The sequence below is a fragment of the Erythrolamprus reginae genome, chromosome 7 (assembly GCF_031021105.1).
Source record: "Erythrolamprus reginae isolate rEryReg1 chromosome 7, rEryReg1.hap1, whole genome shotgun sequence".
NCBI lineage: Eukaryota > Metazoa > Chordata > Lepidosauria > Squamata > Dipsadidae > Erythrolamprus > Erythrolamprus reginae.
The window spans coordinates 39,119,581-39,142,445 of record NC_091956.1 but is presented as its reverse complement, the minus strand read 5'-3'; the positions used below and the strand labels follow the sequence as shown (position 1 = coordinate 39,142,445).

Genomic DNA, 22,865 nt, shown 5'->3' with positions numbered 1-22,865 from the left:
TGGTGGCCATCTAGTCTGACCCCCAGCTCAAGCAGCAAAATGGAGGGGACCGCAGAAGCCATCTAGTCTGACCCCCCTTCTCATTCAGGAGACTTACAGAATGATAGCGAGGGAAGGGACCTTGGTGGCCATCTAGTCTGACCCACCTTCTCATTCAGGAGACTTACAGAATGATAGAGAAGGAAGCGACCTCAGTGGCCATCTAGTCTGACCCCCAGCTCAAGCAGGAGAATGAGGGGGACCTTGGTGGCCATCTATTCTCACCCCCAGCTCAAGCCGGAGAATGAAATAGAATGATAGAGATGGAGGGGACCTCAGAGGCCATCTAGTCTGACCCCCAGCTCAAGCAGGAGAATGAAACAGAATGATAGAGAGGGAGGAGACCTCAGAGACCATCTAGTCCAATCCTCTTCGCAAGCAGGAGAATTTGTCTTCTGGTCAAATTCTTGGGCTGCTAAATTGGCTGGTGGAACTCCTTGCCTCACAACAAGCTAATCCTTTAAAATCTAATTTGGGAACCTAAATAGAGCAGTCCTCTCAAAAGAGGGTTGGGAGAGACTGCTAGGTTGCAAAGGACAGAAGTGAAGGCTGGTTGCTGTCTGGGGCCCCTTTATGACCTGCTCCTCATGGTAATCTTTAGAATTTTTACGATGCGTGGAGCATTTATGACAAAAGAAAGTGTTAAGAGAGGCAAAAATTTGGAGGCCCCAGACGTGGGGATAGGGGGCCACCCCTGCTCTCCACCCATACACATTTAACAAGAGTTGGAAGGGACCTTGGTGGTCATCCAGTCCCACCCTGTCCTTCCCATACACATTTGACAAATTCTGACCTGCAAAATTGGCCGGGGAACACACTGCAGCATGATCCTCTCACAAACTCCCTTTGCATTTCTCTCTCTCTCTCTCTCTTTCTCTCTCTACCCCCCCCCCCTCTCTCTCCATGGTCCCTTCCAACACTTGTTAATTTGTTTGGGAATCTGTAGATGTCACAGACTTGAGAAGGGGGTTGGACTAGATGACCTCTGTGGTCCCTTCCATCTCTCTGATTTTGTAGAAATCTGCTTGAGAAGGGGGTTGGACTAGATGATCTCTATAATTCTAGATTACCTCCTTAAGGTCCCATCCAATTCTGTAAGGGTCACCTGCTTGAGAAGGGGGCTGGACTACATGACCTCTGTGGTCCATTCCATCTCTCTGATTTTGTAGAAATCTGCTTGAGAAGGGGGTTGGACTAGATGATCTCTATAATTCTAGATTACCTCCTTAAGGTCCCATCCAATTCTGTAAGGGTCACCTGCTTGAGAAGGGGGTTGGACTAGATGCCCTTTAGTTTGTTTTGTCATAACCACTTGTTCCTCTTGCATCTACCTCGAGGCATTGCAAAAATTCAAAAGATAATCATGATGAGCAGGTCATAAAGGGGCCCCAGACAGCAACCAGCCTTCACTTCTGTCCTTTGCTAAGAGAATGCTACCTAGCCAATTTACCAATCCACCAGCCAATTTAGCAGCCCAGAAATTTCCTGCTTGAAGAGGGGTTCTGAGTAGAATTGTTATGTGTGGGTGTGGGTGTTTGTGTGTGTGAAAGAGCTCCCAAAGCTCCCTCCCTCTCCCACTTCTGGAAACTCTCAAGATGATTGAATGAGGGGTGAAAAGAGGCATGGGTCTCCAATGTGGGGGGGCAGGGGGCTTTGTGGGAAAAAACGTGGGGAAGCTAATGATCCTTTCCTGTTTGAAGAGAGAGAGAGGTCTGTTCATACCCTGGGCATCTAGACGATCCCATGCCTTCTTCTGCGTTCATGTGGAGAGTCCCCAAAGTGTATGGGGGCTTTGGCAGCTCTTTCACACACACACACACACACACACACACACACACACACACACATTATCAGCAGCGATGAACTTTTGTTTTCAACAAAGCTAAACTCCAATAGTTATCCCATCAATAGATATGGAATTAAAATCACCAAAAAGCTCCTCATTCTTCAAAGAAACAGGAATTAACAAAAAATGAGAAAAATATAGGAGTCGTCCTTCTACCAATTGGCATACCTGGTCACATTTAGTTGGGGCAATGGACTAGGTAGCATTCTCTTAGCAAAGGACAGGCTGGTTGCTGTCTGGGGCCCCTTTATGACCTGCTTGTCATTATTTGTGGGATTTCTACGATGCCTCGAGGCAGATGCAAAGGGAACAAGTGGTTATGACAAAACAAACTAGAGGGCATCTAGTCCAACCCCCTTCTCAAGCAGGTGACCCTTATAGAATTGGATGGGACCTTAAGGAGGTCATCTAGAATCATAGAGATCATCTAGTCCAACCCCCTTCTCAAGCAGATTTCTACAGAATCAGAGAGATAGAAGGGGCCACAGAGGTCATGTAGTCCAACCCCCTTCTCAAGCAGGTGACCCTTACAGAATTGGATGGGATCTTAAGGAGGTCATCTAGAATCATAGATATCATCTAGTCCAACTCCCTTCTCAAGCAGATCTCTACAGAATCAGACAGATGGAACTGACCACAGAGGTCATGTACTCCAACCCCCTTCTCAAGCAGGTGACCCTTACAGAATTGGATGGGATCTTAAGGAGGTCATCTAGAATCATAGAGGTCATATAGTCCAACCCCCTTCTCAAACAGATTTCTACAGAATCAGACAGATCATTCTGTTTCATTCTCCTGCTTGAGCTGGCGGTCAGACTAGATGGCCTCTGAGGTCTCCTCCATCTCTATCATTCTATTTCATTCTCCTGCTTGAGCTGGGGGTTAGACTAGATGGCCACTGAGGTCCCCCCCCATTCTCCTGCTTGAGCTGGGGGTTAGACTAGATGGCCACTGAGATCCCTTCCCTCTCTATCATTCTGTAAGTCTCCTGAATGACAAGGTGGGTCAGATTAGATGGCCACCGAGGCCCCTTCCCTCTCTATCATTCTGTAAGTGTCCAAAGTGGGGGGGCAGGAGGCTTTGTGGGGAAAAACTTGGGGAAGCTAATGATCCTTTCCTGTTTGAAGAGAGAGAGAGGTCTGTTCATACTCTGGGCATCAAGATGATCCCATGCCTTCTTCTGCGTTCACGTGGAGAAGGTGGGCCAGACTAGATGGCCACCAAGGTCCCGTCCCTCTCTATCATTCTGTAAGTCTCCTGAATGAGAAGGGGGGTCAGACTAGATGGCTTCTGCGGTCCCCTCCATTCTCCTGCTTGAGCTGGGGGTCAGACTAGTTGGCCACCGAGGTCTCTTCCCTCTCTATCATTCTGTTTCATTCTCCTGCTTGAGCTGGGGGTCAGACTATATGGCCACCGAGGTCCCTTCCCTCTCTATAATTCTGTTTCATTCTCCTGCTTGAGCTGGTGGGTCAGACTAGATGGACACCGAGGTCCCTTCCCTCTCTATCATTCTGTAAGTCTCCTGAATGAGAAGGGGGGTCAAGTCAGAATAGATGGCCACCGAGGTTCCTTCCCTCTCTATCATTCTGTAACTCTCCTGAATGAGAAGGGGGGTCAGGTCAGACTAGATGGCCACTGAGGTCCCTTCCCTCTCTATCATTCTGTAAGTCTCCTGAATGGGAAGGGGGGTCAGACTAGATGGCTTCTGCGGTCCCCTCCATTCTCCTGCTTGAGCAGGATGGCCACCGAGGTCCCTTCCCTCTCTATCATTCTGTTTCATTCTCCTGCTTGAGCTGGGGGTCAGACTAGATGGCCACCGAGGTCCCTTCCCTCTCTATCATTCTGTAAGTCTCCTGAATGAGAAGGGGGTCAGGTCAGACTAGATGGCCACCAAGGTCCCTTCCCTCTCTATCATTCTGTAAGTCTCCTGAATGAGAATGGGGGTCAGGTCAGACTAGATGGCCACCGAGGTCCCTTCCCTCTCTATCATTCTGTAAGTCTCCTGAATGAGAAGGGGGTCAGGTCAGACTAGATGGCCACTGAGGTCCCTTCCCTCTCTATCATTCTGTTTCATTCTCCTGCTTGAGCTGGGGGTCAGACTAGATGGCCACCGAGGTCCCTTCCCTCTCTATCATTCTGTAAGTATCCTGAATGAGAAGGGGGTCAGGTCAGACTAGATGGCCACCAAGGTCCCTTCCCTCTCTATCATTCTGTAAGTCTCCTGAATGAGAATGGGGGTCAGGTCAGACTAGATGGCCACCGAGGTCCCTTCCCTCTCTATCATTCTGTAAGTCTCCTGAATGAGAAGGGGGTCAGATCAGACTAGATGGCCACTGAGGTCCCTTCCCTCTCTATCATTCTGTTTCATTCTCCTGCTTGAGCTGGGGGTCAGATTAGATGGCCACCGAGGTCCCTACCCTCTCTATCATTCTGTAAGTCTCCTGAATGAGAAGGGGGGTCAGGTCAGACTAGATGGCCACTGAGGTCCCTTCCCTCTCTATCATTCTGTAAGTCTCCTGAATGGGAAGGGGGGTCAGACTAGATGGCTTCTGCGGTCCCCTCCATTCTCCTGCTTGAGCAGGATGGCCACCGAGGTCCCTTCCCTCTCTATCATTCTGTTTCATTCTCCTGCTTGAGCTGGGGGTCAGACTAGATGGCCACCGAGGTCCCTTCCCTCTCTATCATTCTGTAAGTCTCCTGAATGAGAAGGGGGGTCAGGTCTGACTAGATGGCCACCGAGGTCCCTTCCCTCTCTATCATTCTGTAAGTCTCCTAAATGAGAAGAGGGGTCAGGTCAGACTAGATGGCCACCGAGGTCCCTTCCCTCTCTATCATTCTGTAAGTCTCCTGAATGAGAAGGGGGTCAGGTCAGACTAGATGGCCACCAAGGTCCCTTCCCTCTCTATCATTCTGTAAGTCTCCTGAATGGGAAGGGGGGTCAGACTAGATGGCTTCTGCGGTCCCCTCCATTCTCCTGCTTGAGCAGGATGGCCACCGAGGTCCCTTCCCTCTCTATCATTCTGTTTCATTCTCCTGCTTGAGCTGGGGGTCAGACTAGATGGCCACCGAGGTCCCTTCCCTCTCTATCATTCTGTAAGTCTCCTGAATGAGAAGGGGGGTCAGGTCTGACTAGATGGCCACCGAGGTCCCTTCCCTCTCTATCATTCTGTAAGTCTCCTAAATGAGAAGAGGGGTCAGGTCAGACTAGATGGCCACCGAGGTCCCTTCCCTCTCTATCATTCTGTAAGTCTCCTGATGAGAAGGGGGTCAGGTCAGACTAGATGGCCACCAAGGTCCCTTCCCTCTCTATCATTCTGTAAGTCTCCTGAATGAGAATGGGGGTCAGGTCAGACTAGATGGCCACCGAGGTCCCTTCCCTCTCTATCATTCTGTAAGTCTCCTGAATGAGAAGGGGGTCAGGTCAGACTACATGGCCACTGAGGTCCCTTCCCTCTCTATCATTCTGTTTCATTCTCCTGCTTGAGCTGGGGGTCAGACTAGATGGCCACCGAGGTCCCTACCCTCTCTATCATTCTGTAAGTCTCCTGAATGAGAAGGGGGTCAGGTCAGACTAGATGGCCACCGAGGTCCCTTCCCTCTCTATCATTCTGTAAGTCTCCTGAATGAGAAGGGGGGTCAGGTCACACTAGATGGCCACCGAGGTCCCTTCCCTCTCTATCATTCTGTAAGGCTCCTGAATGAGAAGGGGGGTCAGGTCAGACTAGATGCCCACTGAGGTCCCTTCCCTCTCTATCATTCTGTAAGTCTCCTGAATGGGACGGGGGTTCAGGTCAGACTAGATGGCCACCGAGGTCCCTTCCCTCTCTATCATTCTGTAAGTCTCCTGAATGAGAAGTGGGTCAGACTAGATGGCTTCTGTGGTCCCCTCCATTCTCCTGCTTGAGCTGGGGGTCATACTACATGGCCACCGAAGTCCCTTCCCTCTCTATCATTCTGTTTCATTCTCCTGCTTGAGCTGGAGGTCAGACTACATGGCCACCCAGATCCCTTCCCTCTCTATCATTCAACTGGTGTGTGTATGAAAGAGCAAACTGCCCCATTCTTTCCTTCCAAAAGTAGCATTTTATAACAACCGTTCTGATTGTATGGTGGCGAAGTGTCCCATGTGGCCCAAAGGCTGTGACTGAATGTGGATTTTTGTGCCAAAAGGCTGGGGCGAAGAGCTAGGCGCCTTTGGGCGAGGGAGAGAAAGAGCTTCATCCAACTGGCGGAGGCAAAAAGTCCCATCCCCGCTGAGAGCATATGCATCAAGACAAATTCCTTGTGTGTCCAATCGCACTTGGCCAATAAAATTCTATTCTATTCTTAATTTGTGTTCCAAATATGTTTTTTGTGATGCTGTTTTTGGCAGGTTGGGCTGTTTTTTTCCCCTTTGTGTAAAGATAGATGCAAAAAGCATGTTGAGTAGCTCTGCTTTCTCCCTGCTGATTGTCACCTTCTTGCTGTTTTCTCCCTGCAATGGAGCAATTGTTTCCTTGACTTTTTTCTTGTTTTTAATATGTTCGAATAAGCTTTTTTGTTACTTTTTACTCTTGTTGCAAGCCTTTGTTCATTGTGAGCTTTAGCTTTCCTCACTTCTTCTTTACAGGCTCAGGCTATTTGCTGGTATTCTGCCTTAGTTATTTCCCCTTCTTTCCACATTTTATACTTGTCCTTTTTGTCTTTCAATTTGTCAGAGAGTTCTTTATGCAGCCATGCTGGTTTCTTTTGTGTCCTATTATTTTTCTTCTTCATTGGCATTAAACTAGTCTGGGCTTTTATAATCTCACTTTTCAAAATTTCCCAAGCTTCTTGAGTTGTTTTCCCCTTGAGGATTCTCATCCATGGAATATTTCCCACGTTCTCTCTGAGTTTATTGAAATTAACTTTCTTTAAGACTCCAATTTGACTTTGTTTCTATTGTTTGTGTTTGCATAATATTGAATTCCAATATTGCATAACCACTTGCCCCCAAGGTTCCTGTAGCTTCAACACCTTCTATCATTTCATCTCCGTTTGTGAGAATTAAGTTTAATATGGCTGATCCCCTTGTTCCCTTCTCTACTTTTTGGGTAACAAAGTTGTCTGCTAGGTTTGTTAGGAACCTGTTGGATCTTCCACTTGGTGCAGAGTTTGTCTCCCAGTTGATGTCAGGGTAGTTAAAATCCCACATTACTATTGTGATGTGTTTCCTACATACCTTGTTTAGCTGACTAGCAAAATGTTCATCTACTTCCTCTGTTTGGTTGGGTGGCCTATAGTATGGCAATGTCATTTCATCCACCCCTTTAATGTTGACCCAAATGCATTCAAGATGATTTTCATTATTGTTGTGCTCTATTTTGTAGAGGTGTCGTTATTCCTTATTTATAGTGCAACTCTGCCTCCTCTTTTATTTGGTCTATTTCTTTTAAATAATTTAAACCCCTCCAGCTGTATATTCCATTTGTCAGTTTCATCCCACGAAGTTTCCATAATGGCAACTATATGATACCTTCCCTCATTTACTTGAATTTCTCATTCACCCTGTTTATTCCTCATACTCTGTGCGTTGGTGTATAGAAATTTAAGTCCATTTTGGTTGACCCTGTCTTTACTGTCTACATAACCTGTCTTGTGCCTGATTGCCCCATCTTTCTTGCCACCTATTTGATTAGTGCACGTGGTGTGGCACTCCCTATTAAATGCTTGGCTTTGTTTGATAGCAGGACTCATAAACGTACCTTATCTTTGTTGTGTGCACTGTTAACCTTATTAATTTTAGATTTTTGGGGACAGAAATGATCTGTATCAGATCATTTTTTAATTCCTACTCCCTCTGAGGTAGATTTTCCTGCCCTAAGTCTTTTCAGGCTTGCTTTCATTCCTACTCCCTCTGAAAAAGGCTTTTTCAGCCCTAACTAGGGGATAAAATAATGTGCTGGAGCTGAACAGACTAAGAACGCTAGCCAGATGAATACCTGTTAGGTAGATTTTCCCTCCCTATTTTCCTCCTCCAAAACTAAGGTGCATTTATACTCCAGTGCATCTTATATTCTGAAAAATACAGTATTTTGCATGAGAAAAATAATTCAAATTACCTTTGAATGTAGCATTAAAGCTTCTCCAAAGACATAAAATTAATATCCATATTTTTTGCACTATAAGATGCTAAGGACCATAAGACATATCTACTTTTGAGGAGGAAAACAAGAAAAAAAAATCTCTGCACTCTCCATTTTCAACCCCCACAAATCCCATTTTTGGCCTGTTCCAGGTGGAGGGGATTGCCATCACCTATCAATGGCAATTTATAGCATAGGCGGCAGCAATAGACAGCAGCAACAATCCCTGCCACCTGGAATGGACTAAAAATGGGATGCGCAGAGGCCAAAAATCGGCTGAAAATGGGGCGTGCTGAGGCAAAAAAAATATGGCACACAGAGGCAAAAAATGGGGTGTGTGGAGGCCAAAAATGGCCAGAGGGTGAGCAGGGTTTCAGCAACATTTGCTTTATAATATGTACAGAGATTTCCACATGCTTTTTTTAGGGGGGAGTGTATTATAGATAAAAAAATATGGCATATCTTTCCATCACATCAATAGAGAGTTCACTGCACTCAAGGTTTAGTTTGGGGGTCACACTATATTTGAATGATTTGTATGAATAGTGATTTGTTTGGCTGTCCCCTTCTTGACAGATCAGTCTATAAATCTTTATGTGATTGGAAGCCTCAGGTTTGGGACAAATTGTTCAAAAACACATTTGAATCTTTAATTTTTTATCTTGATAACATCACTTTGAAAAACTGATGGAATAGCTGTTGACAAAAGCTTTGATTCCTTTATCAATCTACATTTTGTTTATCTGATTCTGCATAGGTTTACATCATAACCATATAATGGAATCATTTTTATAAGATTTATTATAACCTCTGGAAAGCTTGACTGGTGAGGGGAGAACCATGGATATAACCTTTATCTATTTTTTCCTTTTCATTTATTATATTAGCTCTAATTTAAACAGTAACCTTAAAAATTACAGATTGATACTTGTTGATTAAAATACAATAATATCTACCAAGTGATAGGGCAGACATTGTTTTATTGAGGTTTTGAAGATTATAAATTTGCATTATTTCTGTAATTTTATTATTCTGCTGCACAGAAATTACCTGTAATTGTCTTCGCAGGAGACACTTATATTTCGGTTTTCCAAGATCTCTCTCAATTGTGCAATGGATTGCCCTGTGCAAGATTCCCTGGTAAAAGAACCCCATCATATGTTAGTTCCAAGTACATGTTGTCTATGTAAGTCACATAAATTTGCATAGAGAAAAGTGCTAAATCGTTCCAGAAAATAAAAACGTGATTCCTGAATATTTTTTTCCAATAGTTTAAAAATCTTTCTAGTGTTTTTAAGGTAACCTTATTCCTAAACATCCAAATCAGTGTAATCAGTCTTGCTCATAGTACTCACCTTTTAGGCAGATCAAAAGAGGCATCAGTACACAGAGAAGGTTTTTTTATAGCAAGCATTTTTTCTTCTTCTAATACCACGTTGCACACGTACTGTAGACAGGGCCGCCGATAGACGGGTATTACTGGGAGCCCCGTACTGGGCCCGGTGAAATTGACCAATTAGAGGGCCCGCAGTCAACAGCTCCTTGCACATGCACAGACTGTCACCTCAGAAAAGAAAAAGACCGGGCCCTTTTGCGCATGTGCAAGGAGCTGCCAGAAGGCCGGGGCCCCTAATTGTTCAAAAAGTTGTGAGAAGAGGAAGTTGAGCTTCCTTCTTAGCGCCTTTTGAGTTTTCCGGCAACTGCAGCGCCCCGCCCAGCTGGATCTTCCCTGGCGGCTGCAGCAGGTGAGCTTTGGGGCTGGTGGGGTAGGCGAAGGCGGCGTGCTGGCCGGCCAGAGCCGGGATTGGATAAAGCAGAGGTTGTATCTCCTGCCTTCCGTTGTCAACAGTCTCGGTTTCCTCCTCCTCCTCTCTTTCCAACACATGGCTCACGGATGGACGGGGTTGGGGTGGGGAGAGACGAGGAGTTCTTTAGCGCCACTTAGCAAACAATGCTAAAAGGGAGAAGCGTGGGGGAGTTGGCTGGGGGGGAGGAGAGAATCCAGGTGTCATCCATTCACGAGAACAGGCGGGAGAAGCGCGTCAGCTCAACCGACGGACCAGAGCTAGGGTTTGAGGGAGATCAGTCCTGCAGATCAGGCGGTTAAAGCTCCTCCGGCGGAAGGCTTCCCCCCGCAGTCATGTTTCCCTGCCTCTGCCGCGTCCATCTGCCGTGCTTTAAGAGTTGCAGTGGGGGGGGGAGGCACGTTGAGAAGCGTCGAAGCCGATCGGGGTTGTTTTAGACGGGATGGGTTCGCCCTTCCCTCGCTCCTGCTCAAAGGAAAGCCTGGGAGGGAAACTTGAAAATGCAACGGGATGAACGGTTTCTTTGGTGCAACCGGGTTAGGCTTAAAAAGGGGTCATTCTGACTTGTTTTTGTGGCACTCTCAACTCGGATCGACATAATGGGGCAGAGATCCGCTTAAACTCAGGTTAGTGGAGTTGGGCAAAAATAAGGGCCGTGCATATGTACGCCAGTGTGATTCCGTCCCCTGTCTTAATGTTTCTCTTTTACTAATATTGTGCATATATTGTTATCTCTTTGTATGCCACCAATACGTACTTGACAAAATAAATAAATAAAAATGGGCACCACCCCCATGCTGGAAGGAAACCTGAGGGCCCGAATTCTGACTTTTCCCATTCCAGTCCAAAGTAAGTTATACCATGTGATGGTCAACCCTTTCCAATGACAACTGGATACTACACTGCTCAAAAAAATAAAGGGAACACTCAAAGAACACATCCTAGATCTGAATGAATGGAATATTCTCATTGAATACTTTGTACTGTACAAAGTTGAATGGGCTGACAACAAAATGGAATTGATTGTCAATCAGTGTTGCTTCCTAAGTGGACAGTTGGATTTCACAGAAGTTTGACTTACTTGGAGTTATATTCTGTTGTTTAAGTGTTCCCTTTATTTTTTTTTTGAGCAGTATAGAATGTCATGGAAATTGGTTAGGTGGGTTTAAATGTACTGATGTAAAAAAAAACTTGCACATACTGGCAAGAGAGGATTGCAAGAGGTTTTTCAGCTTCTCTGCAGGAACCTTGTTTTTACTTCTCCCTACCCCATCATTTTGTCATCATTAATCAAATGATGCCTGAAGCAGTCAGAAAGTTCTGGGTGTCCATCCTGAAACTTTGGTGGGGATTGATTAGGGCGGGGAAAGGAGTGGAGAGGAGTATCATTCCTGTATTGCAACTTAATGGGAACCCTTATATTTCCTGAGTTTTGCCTCCTTTTAAAAAAGATTTGCTAATGCAGATTTTGATGAATGCAGTTCCTGAGACTTTGTGATTTGGCCTTTCCTGGGGCTGCAGGATGGAAGTCTCTAATTTTTTCTTGATGTGCTGGGGTCTGTTTTGAAAAGTAAATCAGCTTTGGCTGAGGTGGACACAGATGGATGGTCTTTGTTTGAGGCACAGCCTGCCTGTATGCCCTGGTGTGGCCTTTCTCTCAATTGCAGATACTGTTTTTATTGCTTCCTTGCTTCAAAATGCCTTTCTACTTCAGTCATTTTGAATTTATAATTTCTGCTATCCCTTAAGGGCGATGCATAGTAAAGGCAAAGAAGGTTGAGAACTTTTGAAACATGGCATTGTAAGCACATTTTTCCCATATAAATAATGTGAGTGGTCCACATTTTGGCTGGTGGTTTTGAAGTCAAAACCTTATCCCATTTTGTTCAGCATTCCTGCATGCACATCTCTGCAACAGCAGCTTATTCCACTGGTTGTAGCCATTTGTATTTTAACATAAAAATAACACGTTAAATTCAATGCATTCATACATGAAGTCCCAAATTCTAAAGAAACATAATCACATATGCTCAAATTCTGCCTTCTTTACTTCTGCACCTCACAAACCAAATTATAAAAATTATTTTAAAGCCCGTAATCCATCTTTCCTTCCACCATTATCTGAACAACAATAATAATATAAATTTGAGTATAAATTTTTTTCCAAGTAATTGTAAATGCCCTTTTTGGGTTACAAATACAAAGTTTGCTAACAGAGTCAGGGAATCGAGGGCTGTTTAGTGATTGCTGCATCAATCTTTTTTCCATAGCAACTTTTAAGAAACAAATTATCTTTTGGTGCCTGAATTCTAATAGCAACAACCTTGAGAAGAAAGAATGCAGTGTTGTGAATTCCAAGGCAAAGAGATAGTAGCTTGCTAATAGATCATCCAGGTGGTTTTCCTGGTAGAGAAATTATCTCGGTTAAAGATCTTGGTATACTAATAACAAAAGATTTAAGTGCCAAAGCCCACTGCAACAATATAGCCAAGAAGGCTTCAAGAGTTGTAAACCTAATCCTACGTAGCTTCTGCTCTGGCAATCTCACACTACTTACTAGAGCTTACAAAACTTTTGCCAGACCCATCCTCGAATACAGCTCATCTGTTTGGAACCCATATCGCATCTCAGACATTAACACCCTTGAAAATGTTCAAAGATACTTCACCAGAAGAGCCCTTCACTCCTCCACTCGAAATAGAATACCCTACGAGACTAGACTTTCAATCCTGGGCCTAGAAAGTTTAGAACTAAGACGCCTTAAACAAGATCTAAGTATTGCCCACAAGATCATATGCTGCAATGTCCTGCCTGTCGGCGACTACTTCAGCTTCAACCACAACAACACAAGAGCACACAACAGATTTAAACTTAATATTAACCGCTCCAAACTTGACTGTAAAAAATATGACTTCAGTAACCGAGTTGTCGAAGCATGGAACTCATTACCGGACTCCATAGTGTCATCCCCAAACCCCCAACACTTTACCCTTAGATTATCTACGGTTGACCTATCCAGATTCCTAAGAGGTCAGTAAGGGGCGAGTACAAGTGCACTAGAGTGCCTTCCGTCCCCTGTCCTATTACTCTCCTATATCTCCTATATCTCTTCTTCTATTCTTTCATTGATATATTCTATTCCTATATATATATGTATGTGTATGTGTATGTATGTATGTATGTATGTATATGTATGTATGTATGTGTATATATATATATATATATATATATATATATATATATTTATTTATTTTATTACTTAGATTTGTATGCCGCCCCTCTCCGAAGACTCGGGGCGGCTCACAACATGTAAAAACAAATCATAAGCAATCAGACAAATTTAAAATATTTAAATATTTAAAAAACCCCATATGCTAACAGTCACACACACAGACATACCATGCATAAATTAAACGTGCCCAGGGGGAGATGTTTCAGTTCCCCCATGCCTAACGGCAAAGGTGGGTTTTAAGGAGTTTACGGAAGGCAGGAAGAGTAGGGGCAGTTCTAATCTCCGGGGGGAGTTGGTTCCAGAGGGCCGGGGCCGCCACAGAGAAGGCTCTTCCCCTGGGGCCCGCCAACCGACATTGTTTAGTTGACGGGACCCGGAGAAGGCCCACTCTGTGGGACCTAATTGGTCGCTGGGATTCGTGCGGCAGGAGGCGGTCTCGGAGATATTCTGGTCCAGTGCCATGAAGGGCTTTAAAGGTCATAACCAACACTTTGAATTGTGACCGGAAATTGATCGGCAACCAATGCAGACTGCGGAGTGATGGTGAAACATGGGCATACCTAGGTAGGCCCATGACTGCTCTCGCAGCTGCATTTTGCACGATCTGAAGTTTCCGAACACTTTTCAAAGGTAGCCCCATGTAGAGAGCATTACAGTAGTCGAACCTCGAGGTGATGAGGGCATGAGTGACTGTGAGCAATGAGTCCCGGTCCAGATAGGGCCGCAACTGGTGCACCAGGCGAACCTGGGCAAACGCCCCCCTCGCCACAGCTGAAAGATGTTGTTCTAATGTGAGCTGTGGATCGAGGAGGACGCCCAAGTTGTGGACCCTCTCTGAGGGGGTCAATAATTCCCCCCCCAGGGTGATGGACGGACAGATGGGATTGTCCTTGGGAGGCAGAACCCACAGCCACTCCGTCTTATCCGGGTTGAGCTTGAGTCTGTTGACACCCATCCAGGCCCCAACAGCCTCCAGGCACCGGCACATCACTTCCACCGCTTCGTTGACTGGGCATGGGGTGGAGATGTAAAGCTGGGTATCATCCGCATATTGATGATACCTCACCCCATGCCCTTGGATGATCTCGCCCAGCGGTTTCATGTAGATGTTGAATAGCAGGGGGGAGAGGACCGACCCCTGAGGCACCCCACAAGGGAGAAACCTAGGAGTCGACCTCTGGCCCCCCACTAACACCAACTGCGACCGGCCAGAGAGGTAGGAGGAGAACCACTGAAGGACAGTGCCTCCCACTCCCAACCCCTCCAGCCGGTGCAGAAGGATACCATGGTCGATGGTATTGAAAGCCGCTGAGAGGTCAAGGAGCACCAGGACAGAGGATAAACCCCTGTCCCGGGCCCGCCAGAGATCATCCATCAACGCGACCAAAGCGGTTTCCGTGCTGTAACCAGCCCTGAAACCCGACTGCTGGGGACCTAGATAATCGGCTTCTTCCAAGGACCGCTGGAGCTGGAGTGCCACCACCTTCTCGACAACCTTCCCCATAAAGGGAAGGTTGGAGACTGGACGATAGTTGTTAAGTACGGCTGGGTCCAGGGAGGGCTTCTTGAGGAGGGGGCGCACAAGCGCTTCTTTATAGAGTGATGGAAAAACTCCCCTCCCCAAGGAAGCGTTGGTAATCTCCTGGGCCCAGCTCCGTGTCACCTCCCTGCTGGCCGAAACCAACCAGGAGGGACACGGATCCAGTAAACAGGTGGCGGAACTCACAGCTCCAATGGCCTTGTCCACTTCATCAGGTGTCACCAGATCAAACTCTTCCCAGACAGGTGGACAAGTACGTGCCCCAGTCACCTCGACTGACTCGTTGTCAGTCGACTCTGTTTTACAATTGGAGTCGAGGTCGGCCCGAATCCGAGCGACTTTATCAGCGAAAAACGTGTTAAAGTCCTCGGCACTACTCTGCAAGGGCTCCCCAACTCCCCCCTGATTAAGAAGGGAGCGGGTCACCCTAAACAGAGCGGCCGGGCGGGATTCCGCTGATGCAATCAAGGCGGCATGGTACGCGCATCTTGCCGCCTTGAGCGCCACTTTGTAAGTCTTAATAAAAGCTCTTACAAGTGTTCGATCAGATTCAGACCTACTCTTCCTCCATCGCTTCTCTAGACGTCTCTTCTGGCGTTTCAACTCCCGGAGCTCCTCGTTGAACCATGGAGCTCTACGGGGTCTAGCGCCACGGAGAGGTCGCAAAGGCGCAATCCGGTCAAGAGCCTCTGCTGCAGCCTCGTTCCAGGCTTTCGCAAGAGACTCTGCCGAACTGTGGACAAGTGCCTCTGGAATAACCTCAAGCGCCGTCTGAAAGCCCTCTGGGTCCATCAGGCGTCTGGGGCGGAACATCTTAATTGGTTCCGCCTCCCTGCGGGGAAGGATTGGAGCCAGGAAGTCAAGCCGTAGTAGAAAATGGTCTGACCATGACAAAGGCACTGCTTCTAAGCCCCTTAGTCTCAGACCATTACTCAATTGCTCGGAAAGGAATACCATGTCGGGTGCGTGCCCCCCTTCATGAGTCGGACCCTGTACTACTTGAGTCAGGTCCATGGCTGTCATGGTGGCCATGAACTCCTGTGCCAGCCCAGAGGTTTCGCCGAGTGACGGCAGGTTGAAGTCCCCCAAGACAATAAGTCTTGGGAACTCCACCGCCAACCCGGCTACCTCCTCGAGTAGCACAGGCAGGGCTTTTGACACGCAGCTGGGAGGCAGGTACGTGAGAAATAAGCCCACCTGAACCCCTAAGTCCAACTTCATCAAGAGTGACTCGCAACCCGCAATTTCCGGAGCAATGAGTCCACGTAGGCAAAGGCTCTCCCTGGCTATAATAGCCACTCCTCCCCCCCTTCCCTGGGGTCGAGGTTGATGCCATATCTGAAACCCAGCTGGGCAGATTTCAGAGAGAGGAACACCTCCCTCTGGGCCCAGCCAGGTTTCAGTAATACATGCCAGGTCTGCCTCCTCATCCAGGATCAGATCCCGGATGAGGAGAGCTTTATTTACCACCGACCTGGCATTAAGCAGCAGCAACCTGAGCCCAGGGCCAGAGTTACACTCATCACCAGTACCCAAGATTGGGCTCACGGAGCCAGAACAAGGGATCGTTATTAAGCAACGGTCCCTCGTTCCCCTGGAACGGCTAACTCCGCGGCCCCCGCCATATCTGCCTCTCCCCAGCAACACAGGAATATTCTGACCCTCTGTCTCCCCAGAGATTAGTGCCCCCTCCCCTCCCGCCTCTCCGGCGTCAGGTGGGCAAAGTCTATCATTCATACTGCTTCCATTTATCACATTCATACCATAATCCCACCCGCCCCAACCATTGCATTCATACCAATCATTCGTCCCATATTTACCCCAATCATCCATTAATTACAAAACCCCCTAGTGATATTAAAATGAATTAAATTAGTAATAATTAAAATACTAATAATATATATCACAATATAAAATAGGAATAAAAAGTTCATAGATTAATAGTTAATAATATAAAATCAGAGCTTAGCTATTAATTAAAGTTGGTAAAGTGCAAAGTTCTAAAGTGCTAAAAATATAGGAATAATTAAAAATCAACTATCCATCAAGCCAGCAATACTGACACCAGTTCTTAAAGGTGAGTTCTGGGGGGGAAAAGAATTGATCAGGGGAAAAATGTTGTTGAGGGAGAAATCTTGGCATATTGTTGTTAAGTTTTTGGTGCCAGCCACTGCCACTGGCTGGCACTCTCAGGTCTTTCTCTGGGTTCTCAGTCACTTCCTCTCCTCTGCTCTTACAATGCTTCCAGGTCTCCAGACCCTCTGCAGTCTTATGAGGTCTTAATAGAAACTCCATGTGGGCTCAGTGGGGCGAGCTTCAGGCACAGCCTCAGTCTCAGTTCCTCTTTCCTCCTTCCTCTTTCTTTCCTCTTTCTTTCCTCTCCTTCCTCCCACTAGTTCATTCCTCCATAGTCCCTCCGGCGCCGGGTGCTCCCACCATACAGCTCCTTGGCGTCTCGGGTCTATGCAGTGGGGGGAGGGCAATTTCAGACGTCGCCCCTCTTTCTCCCCTCTCTCCTTTCCTCTCGGTGCACGCTCTCTCCTCCCGTCAGCTGTCCTTCCTTGCACACTCGAGATCCCTCCAGGGGACCATCAGCTTCAGGAGACCTCCTCCAAAAAAGACACACATATATATATATATGTATATGTATATATATGTGTGTGTGTGTGTGTGTGTGTGTGTGTATATATTCTATTCCTATATTCTATATAGTCTATATATTCTATTCCTATATATTCTATTCCTATATCTTCTTTTCTATTATTTCTTAGATATATTTTACTATGAGTATCTCCTCTATAACCTTTATCATGTATTTTACTATGTGTACATTGATATATACTCACTAAAACCCTCATTGTGTATTGGACAAAATAAATAAATAAATAAATAAATAAAATTAAACTTGATGGTATTTGCAACACAGCATGGGAGTCAAATGCACAACTTGGATAATGTGTTTAGGATAGTTTGCGGTACTACAGTGGTCCATTTTTCATGAAAATATTAAGCTTTTTTTGCTTTGAATTGTTAATATTTTACTAGAATTTCATTGTAGTTTTAAAATGGCGTGGAGGCCCAGACACTTAGGCTGTATGGGGCCCCAAAATTCCTGATGGCGGCCCTGACTGTAGGTAGCATATTTGGAAGCGGTTTCGCAGTATCATTATTACAATATTTTAAAAATGTAAAATCAGGCTCAAATAGGGGATAGGGAATGGAGAGTCTAGATCCAAAACAAGAAACAGGAAAAACTAAAAAACAATGCATGAAAAAACTATAGATCCTAATATTTAGATGAATAACAAAGCCCCCACCCTGAAGTTTTATACAATTTCAGAATGCAAAAGAGGTTACTATAAATATGTTTTAGATCCTCCCTCTGTGTCTTTTTAAAATGTTTTATTTATTTATCTGAGTTAAAAGGGACATTGTAGGTCATCAAGTCCACCCTCAAAGACTCTGGACCTATCCCACCTCTTGTTGGACCCAACAACAAAGAATACCACGATGATCCATCCAAAGCTAATCTCTTCCACTGTTTCTTTGGCTGTCTTTGTAATGGCTTATCCCCCATCTTCATAAATCACACCTCAAACTCACTCAACAACCTAACCAAAACTGACTTCACTGTAGACCACATTGAAAAAGCAATACAAGACCTCAAACCCTCCCTATAAGTCGGACCAGACGGTCTTTGTGCATACTTCCTAAAAAAGCTTTCTTCTGCAATAGATGAACCTCTAAGCATTATCTTCCAAAAATCCTTTAGGACCAGCACACTCCCCAAGCTATGGTCAAAAGTATTAGTCATCCCCATCTTCAAATAAAGGAGACCCTTTTCTCATTTATAACTACAGACCTATATCACTATGCTGCATCTCATGTAAAGTCATGGAATCAATTATAAATCAAACAATTACTTTTCACTTAGAATCTAATAACTTACTCTCTAACAAACAATTTGGATTCAGAAGGAAATTATCCTGCAACTTGCGACTACTTCACTGCAAAAACCTATGTACCACCCACCAAGATCAAGGAAAATCCATTGATGCAATTTAAATTGACTTCTGCAAAGCCTTTGATTCAGTGATCCATGACAAACTACTCCTAAAACTCAAATCCTATGGCATCTCAGGACTCCTCTACAGCTGGATTACAACATTACTGTCAAACAGACAACAAGTTGTCAAAATTGGAAGCACCAATTCCACCCCCCTCCCTGTTAAAAGTGGCATTCCCCAAGGCAGCGTACTAAGACCTACTCTTTTCATTCTCTACATCAGTGGTTTTCAACCTTTTTTGAGCTGCGGCACATTTTTTTACATTTACAAATTCCTGGGGCACACCATCAACCAAAATGACACACAATGACACTCTAAGACACTCCTCTCTTTTTCCATCCCTGTCTCCTCCCCCACTTATGTGTGTGCATGTGTGTGTGTTTACACTCTTGAACCATTTCCAAAAACAGGTGAGGGCTGGGTTTTTTTTCTCTCTTATACTTTGGGTGCTTTTTATCATGTGCTTTAAATCAAGAGTCACCTCTTTCTCTTTTGTTTCTCTCTTTCCTCTCATTCTCTGCCTCAATCATTTTCTCATTTCTCTTTTTCCTCCCCTTTTTTCTCTTATTTCTCTCTCTCTCCCTTCCTCTCCTTTACTCTCTCTCACTCTCTTGCTTTCTTTCTCTCTCTCTTACTTTCTGTCTCTCTCTTTCTCTCTCTCCCCTCTCTCTTTTTTTCTCTCTCTCTTGCTCTATATCTCTCTTGAGTCTCGCTCTCGCTTTCTCTATCTTGCTATCTCTCTCTTTCTCTCTCATACACCATGCTGGCAACAGCAGCATCGGGCAGTAACCATGGGGCAGTGGAAGGGTGGTCAGCTGCAAGAGGGAGCTCCAGGGTGGAGGCACTGACGGCGGTGGCTGGACGTGTTGCTGGACGTCATACATGCTGACGCTGCACTGGGCACGGGTCCCAACCCAGCCAGCGGGCCATTGCCAGCCCTGCAGCACCGGCATGTATGGCGTCCAGCAACACATCCAGCCGCCGGCATGGTGCACTGCCCGGTGCCACTGCTGCCGGCACCCTCCTGCTCCTGCTGCCGCCACCCTCCCACTAGCCCCCAAAGCTCACCTGCTGCCACCGCCAGGGAAGCTCCAACCGGGCGGGGTGCTGCAGCTGCCAGAAAACTTGGAAGGCGCGAAGAAGGAAGCTCAGGTTCCGGTCTTGCAACTTTTTCCTCTTCGCCCCCTCAGCAAAAAGTTGTGAGACTGGAACCTGAGCTTCCTTCTTCGTGGCACACTCACGGCACACTGGTTGAAAAACACTGCTCTACATCAATGACCTCTACGATCATATCACAGGTAACTGTGTTATTTTTGCCGATGATGTAAAACTCTTCAATGCCACAGACAACACAGCTATTCTCCAAAAAGATCTTGACTTAATCTCAGATTGGTATAACACCTGGCAACTTCAAATATCAACCAGCAAATGCTCTGTCCTCCACATTGGCAAAAAGAATCTGAACCTCATATACAAACTGAATAAACAAAATCTCACAGACAACCCCCACTCAGTAAAAGACCTTGGAATACTAATATCAAATGATTTAAGTGCCAAGGCCCACTGCAACAATATCACCAAAAAGGCTTCTAGAGTTGTTAACCTGATCCTACGTAGCTTCTGCTCCGGCAATCTCACACTACTCACCAGAGCTTTCAAAACTTTCGCCAGACCCATCCTCGAATATAGCTCATCTGTCTGGAACCCATATCACAAATCGGACATCAACACCCTTGAAAATGCCCAAAGATACTTCACCAGAAGAGCCCTTCACTCCTCTACTCAAAACAGAATACCCTATGAAACTAAACTTACAATCCTGGGTCTAGAAAGCTTAGATTATATGTGTATGATATTGGACTGTGTAACTACTATTGATTATTTGCCTATTTGTATATAATAATATTGTTTCATTTTGTACTAAGTCTGATTCATTGACTGACTAACCCACATTGCTACATTAACTCTACTTAAAGTTTGTTGAAGATTTATTACCTAGACATTCTAACAATGGTTATGGGCCCAAGAGTGTATTGAATGTGTGGTTAAGTTGTTCAGCACAATTGTTTTCCAGTTAGTATTTGTGTAACAGTATTATTAAGAGGGCAACGTTCCAGTCCAGTAAGGCTTCCCCAATAATGCAGCTGAATGGGAGCAACTATAATACATGGTCAGCAAAGTGTGCCATGCTGTTCAGATGTGAAGGGCTTTGGGACATTGTTATTAACCCACCTGACCTAACAGCATTAGATTCTGACAATAAAGGTGATGCCAAGAAGATATGTGTGTTTAACCAGGTCAATGGAAAAGCATTGGATGATAAGCATCTAATTCACATTTGTGGAGAACTTTTGGCTGCCAGGTGTTGGGACATTTTGCAGCAGATTTATGTGTGAGACAGTGTTGGAGCACATATACATTTAACAAAGAAATTATTTCACATTCGCTTATCCCAGAATGGAGACATGCTAGCTCATTTAACTAAGAAATACTATCAGAGCTGCATGAAAAGGAACTAATTTTCTCTGAGATACATCAACTATATATTATTTTATCTTCACTTGATGACAGTTACAATGACTATGTTTCATCGTTAGAAGTATTAACCATAGATGAATTGATTTGACCGGAGTGAATGGCCTCTTGCTGGAAAAATCAAGAAGGCAGCATGATCGTTTGATATTGCGAGATAAGAGAAAGCCCCAAGACAAGCCTAGGAGTTGAACCAGTTTGTGTCCCGGATGTAAAGCCTTGTAAATATTTTCACAGCCCTCTTTTTGACTTGTGCAGTGTACAATGAAAGATAGGTTGGCAGCAATTGTTTTTTCTGCAGTTCTAATTATCCTCTGAAGTGTCTGTCTTGTTGGGTTGCAAAACTGAACTAAACGGTTATAGAGGTGCAGATGACAGACTTGTCTTCTTTCATTAGTGAACTGATTGCTTCCTTGACTTTTTCTTGGTTTTTTATGTGTTAAAAACACCTTTTACATTGTTTTTAACATTTGTTGCAAGTCTTACTTTGTTCTGAGCCTTAGCTTTCCTAACCTCATCTTTGCAGATTCAAGCTATTTGTCAGTATTCTGCTTTAATTCTTCAGATATATTAGTGATAGGAAGAAGAAAAACTGCAGCATCACAAAGCTTAGTATTGGGGATAATGCATACATTGATTGGAATAAGGAGGTTGCTGACCATTTGAATAGCTACTTCTGTTCAGTGTTCTCAGAAGACAGCTTACAATATAATACTATGGATGGATATAGCATTGCTTCCAGCTGTAGGGATTCAGCTCCAGTGGTCTCAGAGGCCAATGTCTTAGAAGAACCTGAACGATTAAAGATAAATAAGACAATGGGTCCAGATGGCATCCACCCCAGAGTTATTAAAGAACTCAGATCAGTGATTGCTACCCCCCTGACTGATTTGTTTAACTAATCCCTTTTAACAGGAGATGTTTCTGATGATTGGGAAATGGCCAGTGTTGTGTCTATCCACAAGAAGGGCAGTAGAGAAGAAGCTGGTAACTACAGGCCAGTTAGCTGGACATCAGTTATAGTTAAAATGATAGGGATATCCTCAAATGATATCCTCAAAAAGAGGATAAATCTGTACCTAAAAGCCAATAACTTATTGGACCCAAACCAGCATGGCTTTACTGAGGACAAATCATGTCAGACTAATCTCACTGATTTCTTTGATTACGTCACAAAGGTGTTGGATGAAGGTGGTGCCATGGATATTGCCTATCTGAACTTCAGCACAGCCTTTGATACAGTTCCACATAAAGCGCTGATAGATAAATTAGTGAAGATTGGACGTAATCCCTGGATAGTTCAGTGGATTTGCAGCTGGCTGAAGCATAGATATCAGAAGGTTGTTGTTAATGGCGAGTATTCTGAGCAGAGACTGGTTACAAGCGTTATTGCCACAAGCGCTTGTTCTGGATCCTATTATTTTAATGTTTTTGTGAGTGAGATAGGGGAAGGTTTGGTAGGAAAGGTTTGCCTATTTGCCGATGACTCTAAAGTGTGCAATAGGGTTGATATTCCTGGAGGCATCTGTAATATGGCAAATGATTTAGCTTTACTAGAAAAGTGGTCAAAGCAATGGAAACTGCAGTTTAATGTTTCCAAATGTAAAATAATGCGCTTGGGGAAAAGGAATCCTCAATCTGAGTATTGTATTGGCAGTTCTGTGTTAGCTAAAACTTCAGAAGAGAAGGATTTAGGGGTA

At 45.0% G+C, this 22,865-nt stretch overlaps 1 protein-coding gene across 2 annotated transcripts in view; it reads right to left on the bottom strand.

Moving 5' to 3' along the window:
* Window positions 1-22,865, bottom strand: part of LOC139170329 (ADP-ribosyl cyclase/cyclic ADP-ribose hydrolase 1-like) — a 185,842-nt gene that overhangs the window by 27,186 nt on the left and 135,791 nt on the right. For both annotated transcript variants that reach the window (XM_070757370.1, XM_070757371.1), the window contains exon 7: window positions 9,040-9,126. In XM_070757370.1, the coding sequence (XP_070613471.1) occupies window positions 9,040-9,126 (87 nt within the window). The remainder of the gene's footprint in view (window positions 1-9,039; window positions 9,127-22,865) is intronic.